The 9,016-nt window shown below is 41.2% G+C and overlaps 2 protein-coding genes across 3 annotated transcripts; one reads left to right on the top strand and one right to left on the bottom strand.

Annotated features, from left to right (window-relative positions):
* Positions 1-1,558: 1,558 nt before the first annotated feature.
* On the top strand, positions 1,559-5,873 carry ints14 (integrator complex subunit 14). Of its 2 annotated transcripts, XM_057051166.1 has the most exons (13): positions 1,559-1,786; positions 2,359-2,488; positions 2,590-2,876; positions 2,940-3,047; positions 3,131-3,286; positions 3,514-3,632; positions 3,729-3,871; positions 3,960-4,052; positions 4,375-4,519; positions 4,623-4,756; positions 4,984-5,102; positions 5,226-5,291; positions 5,369-5,873. In XM_057051166.1, the coding sequence occupies exons 3-13, from the start codon at positions 2,655-2,657 to the stop codon at positions 5,600-5,602; spliced, it is 1,539 nt and encodes a 512-aa protein (XP_056907146.1). In that variant the 5' UTR covers positions 1,559-1,786; positions 2,359-2,488; positions 2,590-2,654; the 3' UTR covers positions 5,603-5,873. The 2 variants fall into 2 exon arrangements, with proteins under 2 accessions (XP_056907146.1, XP_056907145.1); XM_057051165.1 differs by lacking the exon at positions 2,359-2,488.
* On the bottom strand, positions 5,098-8,824 carry hacd3 (3-hydroxyacyl-CoA dehydratase 3). The gene is made up of 11 exons (XM_057051171.1): positions 8,592-8,824; positions 8,386-8,428; positions 8,220-8,293; positions 7,968-8,132; positions 7,826-7,871; positions 7,443-7,553; positions 7,244-7,371; positions 7,068-7,180; positions 6,357-6,463; positions 6,146-6,277; positions 5,098-6,070 (listed from the first exon to the last, which is right to left on the bottom strand). The coding sequence occupies exons 1-11, from the start codon at positions 8,664-8,666 to the stop codon at positions 5,997-5,999; spliced, it is 1,068 nt and encodes a 355-aa protein (XP_056907151.1). The 5' UTR covers positions 8,667-8,824; the 3' UTR covers positions 5,098-5,996.
* Positions 8,825-9,016: the final 192 nt, after the last annotated feature.

Genomic DNA, 9,016 nt, shown 5'->3' with positions numbered 1-9,016 from the left:
TGAGCACAAAGACAACAATAATGAATATTTAAACCTGCGTCTATTTCAAGGATAACTTGACAACTGACAAATGTTGGATGTCAAAATATTGACAAGGCAATGGTTTAATGCGTGTTTCACTCACAGAACTACCGTACAAATATGAGACATGACATAAACAACAAAGCTTCTGATTGGCTGGATTTTCCCACCGGACAAAGTCTTTCAGTACAGCGTCCAACAGATTTACCCAATTAAATTTATTTTCCCTGAGAAGGATTGGTTTATTGTACCCTTGGGTTGATTGTTCACCCTGACCTCTGCTGTCCTGAATGTTCCGTCCATACTGTAGTGATTATGGTACTGGTGCTGATGGACTACAGTGTCCTTAAGAGCCGTGGCTTCATAACTATAATTACAGCATATGTTTGGGGTGCTGCAACATCTTTTTGGCCCTTGGTCCTGCTCTGCAGAGATACAACGCTAGATGAATCTGTTCTACAATTGGTCAGCTGAGATTTGCGAGTGCCTCCAGCAATGCAGAACAGTAGCTTTGATTCTGGAGAAACTGCTTGAGGCCACGGCCTGGCCGCTCCATCAGCAGTGGGGTGGATGTTACTGGGTCTGGCTCTGCAACACCACATCTCAAGGGGCTTTGAATTGAGTCAACCCTCTACTTCAAAAAGCACGGATTGTGCTTTGTAACAGTCTGCATTTATAACGTGGCATCAAGTTGAATGTGAACTGGAGCCCCTGCTGTTTGAAGGCAGAGCAGCACGCAGAACTTGGATTCCTTCAGGGAGCTCTTAGTCCACTTCTTTTAAACATATACCATGATCACAACTAAACTCAGCTGGTTTTCAAAAATGGTCAAATAATAGTAAAAAGATTATTGATTAAGATTGCTTAAGACAACAATGCAGACATACAGCACAGGTGGTGGGGGACAGCCCACAACTATTTAGAAACTAGGTATCTTCTACCTGTGACAACCTGGCAGGAGCCTTTTGGTTGCTGAGGACTTAATATTGAGGATTTAATGTTTACAGCAGATATCTGCAATGATCTGTAAGATTTACAGCGGATGTCTGAATAGAGCCATTCAGAACCAGGGTGATATAATTTGCAGCAATTAAATTCTCAGTTGCTGGATGAAGTCTGCCTGACTTAACAAAACTGTGTATATAAAAGAAGTAAATCAGTCCAATGTCAAATTAAAACATAACCTACGTACCCCCCCCCAAAAAAACCCTTTCTTAGTAGCTACACGGGGCTGATACCCCAGAACGACTTGCAAATAACTGCACAGAAGGTTGTCCCTGTCGTTCCTGCAGGTAAACGCACTGGTGTCGTGCAATATGGTGCAATACCGCCACCATCTGTCAAGACGTGTCGAGATTTTGATGTTTGATTTGGCGTTGTTTGTTATTTCATCGGTCGAATAAACCGTAGACAAATTAATATTCGATTAGGTTATAGTGGTTTATTAATTAAAGCATATCCTGCTCACTTCGCATTACCCCTTTTACCCCATTCTAAAGATATAGACAGGAACTACTTATTGTAAAGTGTAATGTTGCCACCCGGACAAGCTAGGGATGATACACATTAATTACGCACAATAGCAAAAGAAGCGTTGGATGGCATGTATCGTATTCTATTTTCCTGCTATTAATCGTATGATATCGTTTTTGCCTTTGATGAATACTGATCATAAAGATTCTTTTGATTGGTATTTATCTACAGCGTTAGCCAATGCCGCCGTTCATTAGACACCTGGCCAGCATTTGCTAACTGTCTGCCAGTGGTGAGTTCTTTACTCTTATTTTCGGTCACTGCTTGTTATTTCCTGTATACTAATCTCACCAATTTGAAAAGTTAATCTTTCAACGGCATCGACACTTGCAGTGTAATAAATTGATAGAGTGACTCGCTCAAAAGATTTTGAAAACGTCGAAAAACAGTGGAGAGCGTTTTACAAAAACGTTTCAGTGGTCCATTTGGTTCTTTTTAAACATAATTCTCAGAGTACTTGTGTGCCACTTGCAGTATCTGTAGGCTCTTTTTTTAAGTGTACAGTGCTGTGCAATAAGCTTTAAACGGAGTCAGTTTCACTTTATCGGGGCAGCACCCAGATGCATGCAATTTATACATTTATAATACATTTGCTTGTACATATACGACAGTGACGATTAGTGTCTGACTCCACTGCTGACAAGGAAAGGAGTAGCTAATTATCTATCATCTGTCATTCCACCTGCATTATTTGGTGTGCTCTGCTTATTTGTTTTAATAACTTTGCATGGTTCACATGATCAAATGCCTTTAAAGCAACACATAAAAATTGATTGTTTTTTTTCTTTTACGTGATGATGGCAGTGAAGCATAGGGCTTGGAGTGGAGCTAACTATGAACTAGCAAATTTGAGATGTTCATCCATAGCTGTTGACACATTTTGATAACTTGATACACCTCATGGGACTGGATTGTCCTCAGACCTTCAACGCAGGTACTTGAACGTAGGACAGTTGGGACAAAGTTAAATAGGTGTTTTACAGTTAAAAAAACCCATCTCTGTTGTTATTACAGTGCTTCTTTCTTCTTATTTAGGGGCTGCACATTGGAGATAACTTGGACCCATTCTATCTTTGAGGGGTTTATAAAAGCAAGGAGCCATGCCTACTGTAGTCTTAATGGACGTGTCTCTGTCCATGACACGACCAGTGTCTCTGGAGGGAAACGAAGACTTTCAGAGAAAGAACCTGGCGGTACACGGACTAAATATGTTGTTTGAACACATGGCTTCAAACTATCGCTTGGAGTTCACGGCACTGATGGCATTTTCCTCCCTTTGGGAACTCTTGGTCCCCTTTACCAGAGACTACAATGCACTACAGGTGAGCCCTGCCTCATATTAATTCACCTAGTCAAGTGTTTACTAGTGACTCTTTCATCTCCAGGAAGCTTTGAGCAATCTCGATGATTATGACAAGACCTGTGTCGAATCAGCTCTTCAAGGAGTTAACAGTGTTGTACAGCAAGAGTGGGGGAACGCTTGTCCCTGTCAGGTATTGGAGAGCTAGTGTCACGCGTGCAAACATCTGATTTTAACTTAGTTTCGCGTTCACATACTTCTTACTTTATCCTACAGGTGGTGCTAGTTACTGATGGATCTCTTGGCATTGGAAAGGGTTCTCTCCGCCACTCGCTTCAAACACTGAACCATCGCGGGGATGCCAAAAAGTTTCCGCTCCCTTTCCCATTCCCAACCAAACTTTACATCATGTGCGTTGCTAATGCAGAGGAGGTAATGCTGTTTTTATTAAAAGATTTAATATCAACAGTGTGATACTTGGAAATGTAAACTGTCATTGGTCACAATATCAGTGACAATCTTTTTGTTTGTCGCTTATATTACTTCATGCGTTTACTTACGCGTCACATGGCAAAATTCTATTGTGCACGATAAGGTTCTTAAACATCCCTGGAAATTCTGCAAGTGTGACTCAGACTCCTGTTGCTGTGTTGTTGCAGTTACAGATGAGTGATACCATGAACAACTTGGAGGAGCTCCTCCGTCTCAGCGGAGGTGATGGACAGATATTCACTGTAGACGGGGCACTTTGCATGAAGAGTGTACAGGCAATGTTTGGGTACGACTGAGGGGGAAAGAAGAAGCACAACCTTGTTTTCCTGATATTTCTATTTTCTATAAACCTTTAATGATGAGTATTGTTGACCGTCTTTAGGAGGCTGATTGATCACGCATACTCACCCTTCCATGCTGTCCTTCATTGTGGGAACTTGTCGTCAGATGTTCAGGTGTTCCCTCGACCTGAGCCTGTGATAATTGATGAAGAGGTGGAGCCCATTCCTCAGTCAGTTAATGCAGGTATCCACCGAGATGTGCTTTAAACCTTGTGGTGTCATTTAGTATAGTTTATTTTTTAATTAAATGTCTTATTGCTGTTTAATTTCAGATTTGAAGATTGTGGGCTTTATTGAAATCACAGACATCTGCAGTCCTCCTGTTATATCCAGACACTTGGTACTGCCGATTGCTGTAAACAAAGGTTAGCGTTGAATATTCTATCATGCATTATGACTGTGACTCTTTGACATTATGATAGCAGAGCCTGTGTTTTACAAAAAGACAATGAAACAAACCATACAGTCACACAGGTACAAACTACAGGAATTATATGTTTAAAACTATATATTTGTCCTGTATAAAGGCCAGTCAGTACAAGCTGACCCAGTAAATGACAGTGAGGAGACTGACATAATAATCTGATATGAATACTGTCGCCTTTTTTGTGGAAAGTCTTTCATGAAGCAGTTCTTGGTTACTAATGTAACCTGAGAGGTTTGTATATTAACTTTGCTTCATGTCAGAGATGGATGACGTTGGTGCTGGAACCACAGAAGAACTTGAGGAAGAACCGTCAGCCAGTCAAATGGCAGGCAAAAGTCCCAACTTCTGTGTACTTCTGCATGGCAGCCTGAAAGTTGAGGGCATGGTGGCCCTGGTGCAGCTGGGGTAAGACGTAGCACAGCTGTTTACACAATTCCATGAATCATGGCTTGGTACTGTAAGAACATTACACAGCAACAGCTGGAGCCAAGCTTGCTTTTTTCCTCAGGGCCGAGTGGTACGGTATGTTATACTCCCAGGCAGACAGCAAGAAGAAATCGAACCTGATGATGTCAATCTTTGAGCCTGGTTCAGAGCCTCTCCCTTGGTTGGGCAAGATCTCCCATTTGGGACCAATATCAGGTAATCTTTTAGTCCCTGCATGTGTCTCAATGCATGCAAGTGTAATTTTTCTGTATAAACAGTGGAACCTTTTGTCTATTCAACATTATTTTAATCATTTTTTTGTTGAATCTAATATTTAAAAGGACACTCTGATGTAAACTGTTATATTTACTTCTGTCTTTAACACAAGAGACTCACAATTCACAGTTTGGCTGCTTTGATTGAGATCTAACTGCAATTTTCAGAGGCTACTGAAAATCCCTACGGAGAGGACGACAATAAAAGCCCGTTTCCTCTGCAGCCCCAAGTCAAACGAAGCTACGCCCAGACTGTCACAGTGTGGATTAAGGCTAGTGGACTACAGGTATTATAAGGTTCTTTATTAAAGGAATGAAGAAATTAAGTCACATTTGAAGAAAAGGAGGACGATGACGTCTTTGACCTCTAGTAAAAACATGGGTCAGTTGTTTGAACTCTTATTATGCAGACTGATGTACAGAAGATCTTGAGGAATGCAAGGAAACTTCCAGAAAAAACTCAAACATTTTATAAGGTAATGTTAAAAAATGCTAAATTCTAAAGGTTGGGCTATTTGCTTTAAGCTTATTTTGTATTCAAACCTGTTGCTAGGAGCTAAATCGTCTAAGGAAGGCTGCATTGGCGTTTGGATTCTGGGAGCTCCTGAAGGGAGTAGCTGACCTGCTGGAGCGTGAGTGCACGTTGCTGCCGGACTCGGCCCACCCAGATGCTGCGTTCCAGCTCTCTCATGCTGCACAACAACTCAAACTGGCCAGCACCGGTGACTCCCAGTATGCAGCTTTTGATCACAATATTGTTCCCATGCACACCGACTTCTCCAGCTGAGCCAAAACGCTTTTTTTTAATGGACTGTTTATTTGAGCCTGTGTGGACTCATGATTTCTGCATTATTTACCTACTTGAAGATCAGCCACAGGTTTGCTTGCTGGTTCAGGACTCGCATTTTGTCTCTTTTTTTACACGTTCTTAATTATTCATAACAAAAAGGTCAAATATTTGATAAAACAAAATCACGAATATCAGTTTAGGACTTCAAAATGTTTATCCACAAACTGCAAGATCAAACCAAATAGTCAATAAAGCAGTCAAATTAGAACTGCCAATGCAATTACAGTATACGACATTCATGAGATCAGAGATGGTGTTTAGGTTATAGAAACAGACCTGATCTGACTTTTGAAGCTGGTGAGTATCAAAGTATCACAGACAATGCTGATCTTTAATTTTCTTTCCTCTTCTTTGAGAAATGTTTTTTCCTCTGCTTGTAAAGATGGCGGAAGTTGAAAAACAGACCTGGAGGGGTGCAAGAAGCAAAAATGAGCCCAGTAGGATGGCATTGTTAATTTTAGAGTTCTTTAGAGTGCTCACCCAGAAACATAAGGACTAAATAGAGGTGCAGGAGGTAAGAGAAGCTGACAGAGGTACCAACGGCTTTTGGAAGAGGAATGCTGAAAAGTTTAGTTTCATCGAAGATGGGAATGGACTGAATCACAGCAACAGCTAGATGGAAGATTTGGAGGTTACGTTAGTGCTGTAACATTGGGAATATCTTACTTCCAAGCTTTGGTAAGGAGCTCACCTTCGGCTAAGACCCCCAGTGGATAAAGTGGAATCCAGACTGTGTAACGCAGCCATGTAAGGATTCTCCACTCGGCATCCACACAGTTCATCATGTAAAATGGATACCTGAAATATGATCAGCATTCTAGGTTTATACAAGTTTTGGTTGTTGTCTTTATTGCTTTTAAAGGTAACACCTGACTATTCAGTCAACCTCAAACTGCTCCAGATGTCAGACATTGGATCATTTGTTTTAGTCACTACCAAGGGCTTTAATCAGAATTTCTTAATTTGTAATTATTGTCTATTTACTATGATTTGGCAGAAGACATTTTATTCATCTTCTTAACTGCTTCATCCATTTTGGGGTCATGGGGAGGATGCAAAGGCAGGGTCCACCCCTGGATGATTGGCCAGTTCATCACCTGGCTTTATGTGAGCATTTGGGGGTTCGGTACCTTGCTTTGAAGGTGTTCTGGCCCCTTCCCCTGCTACCGGGACACCTTTCATGTTTTGTCTGCACTGGGGCTCGAACCAAGAACCCTCTGCTTCTCAGCCCAGTCCCCAACAGACTGAGCTACTACCGCCCAATTTTATGTTTTCTAAAAATGGTTTTGGACAAGATTTTCTTTCTTTAAATAGGGCTAAAAGGACCCAGTTAGTTATGATTCCACCATTCAGAGAGGCTCTTTTCTACTTTTACTGGGATCATGAATAAATGCATACCCACCGGACAACCTCAATGGCACTCCACAGATAGAAAACAAAGAACACCACTGGTTTGCTGTGCATTTCCTCCAGACTACCAAAAATAATGAAGAGGATAAAATTCCTTCCAACCACCTGAAAGAACATTGGTGTTTAAGCAATTTCAATCACATTTAAAACTTAAACTTCACACCATACCTGTATAAGAGTGGGGACAACACTTGTCCGGACTATACCAAAGGCAGCATTGAGGACCTCAACTGATGCCAGGATCTGGCAGAAGAACATCACATCTGATGTGGTGTGAAATGTGTCATACAGCGAATCTGAAACAGGTCACAAGTCTTGTAGGGCTTTTATGGGTGGGGGAATGGTGAGTCAGGGGAAATGTCCTTACCTTCTCCGAATCTAATGAGCCGCACAGACATGTTGACAAAAATCCATGAAAAACCAACAAACTGCAGCAGGTTGTAAACAAATAGAAACACTGTTTTCTGGGTGATAAAGCCTGAAATAAAAAATAAAAAACATGGCAGCTGATACAAACTGGGACTGTTAACACTGCATGTGAGTCTGCATAAAAGGCCAAAGTTTGGCTTGCACAGAGCGGCGGCATTTTTAAAGACAAACCTGTAATTACACTAACTAACCACCAGGACTGTGCTCAAAGTATTTAATTAGGCCATGCATACATTTGAACACAGCTAATGCACCTTCACCAGTTGTGCATGTTTAAATAAAGTGTAAACACAGATAAAAGAAGAATGCATTTGCACTCACCTTCATTCTTATGTCTTGAAGCTCTCATCCTTTTCTTTTTCTCCTCCTTGTTTACGTCATAAAACATGCAATGATAACCATGTTAAAACGAATACACCTTGGAGTCAGTTTTTCAGGTTGCCAAAGGAAAGATAAATCTGACCTTTTCCTTGATTTCCTGCTCAGCATCAGACTCATCTAACCAGCGGTCAAAGTCTGGGGTCAGGAACACTGGCTTCCGCTCCTGCACACAAAGTCTATCCCACCAACCTCTCTGCTCTTTCTGGACAGTGATATTTACCTGCCGTTGGGTGGATCTGAACCTTACCTGGACACATTTCCAAAACAGAAAGCAAACATATTCAAACATAAACTGCCCAGGGATTTCTTTTATTTTTACAACATGGACACATACCTCTGGCTTCACTGGTAAAAGCAACTCCAGGCTAAAATGGTATTCATGATGTCCTTTTGCACCATATCCCTGGGCTGCGCACACAAAGGAAAAGCCACGATCTTTGCTCTTATTATACTCTCTACTTATATTTCCTTACGTCAAATAATAACAGAATACAAGTTACCTCTAAACTGAAGCACTTTCTCATGCACACGAATGTCAATATTCTGCAAAAAAAAGCAAATGAAGAGGTTTCAATAAATTAAACAGACCACGTAATTATTTATTTGCTTTAGTAATTCCGTTCCTTTTCATTTTTTTCTTGTCCAAAAGTATTTTCTGCAGACAGTGGCGGTTCCAGCCATGTTTCTGTCAAACTCGTTTGCTCACCTGTGCGTCTGTTAGCTCCACTCGCAGGTAAACTTCTTCATGGCGTTGAGCCCAATAAACGAGAGGTGTTAACATCGTTGTCAACAAATCTATATCGACAGAGAAAGGAAAACACGAAATTCTTCATAAATCAATGTCAGGGACTGCAATATGTTTCCTTCATGCTGGTAATGCGCTACAATGACCTAGCTCGAATAGTGTGCGGACGTGCGCGCTCACCAGCTGACTGCGTAAGAGCGTGCTCGTGCACAAGAGGACGGCGCTGTTTGCTGTGGCTCTTCTGATTGGCTGTCATTCATATTTACGGAAGCTGCGAACTTAAAAAAAATAGTGCGTGTGTGTGTGTGAGTGTGTGAGTGTGAGTGAGTAAACTTTAATAAACGTGTAATATATAAACGATAATGCCATATACTACTATACCATAC

The sequence above is a fragment of the Takifugu flavidus genome, chromosome 13 (genome assembly GCF_003711565.1).
Source record: "Takifugu flavidus isolate HTHZ2018 chromosome 13, ASM371156v2, whole genome shotgun sequence".
In the NCBI taxonomy this organism is placed as follows: Eukaryota; Metazoa; Chordata; class Actinopteri; order Tetraodontiformes; family Tetraodontidae; genus Takifugu; species Takifugu flavidus.
The sequence above is the reverse complement of the archived record's forward strand: the minus strand, read 5'-3'. Positions and strand labels throughout refer to the sequence as shown.

Coding starts and splice junctions, on each gene's coding strand:
- ints14 (XM_057051165.1), top strand. CDS start 2,655: ATGCCTACTGTAGTCTTAATGGACGTGTCTCTGTCCATGACACGACCA. Junction 3,287..3,513: donor GCGTTGCTAATGCAGAGGAG/GTAATGCTGTTT, acceptor GTGTTGTTGCAG/TTACAGATGAGTGATACCAT. Junction 3,633..3,728: donor AGTGTACAGGCAATGTTTGG/GTACGACTGAGG, acceptor GACCGTCTTTAG/GAGGCTGATTGATCACGCAT.
- hacd3 (XM_057051171.1), bottom strand. CDS start 8,666: ATGTTAACACCTCTCGTTTATTGGGCTCAACGCCATGAAGAAGTTTAC. Junction 8,429..8,591: donor TGGAGCTAACAGACGCACAG/GTGAGCAAACGA, acceptor TTTTTTTTGCAG/AATATTGACATTCGTGTGCA. Junction 7,372..7,442: donor GCTCATTAGATTCGGAGAAG/GTAAGGACATTT, acceptor GACCTGTTTCAG/ATTCGCTGTATGACACATTT.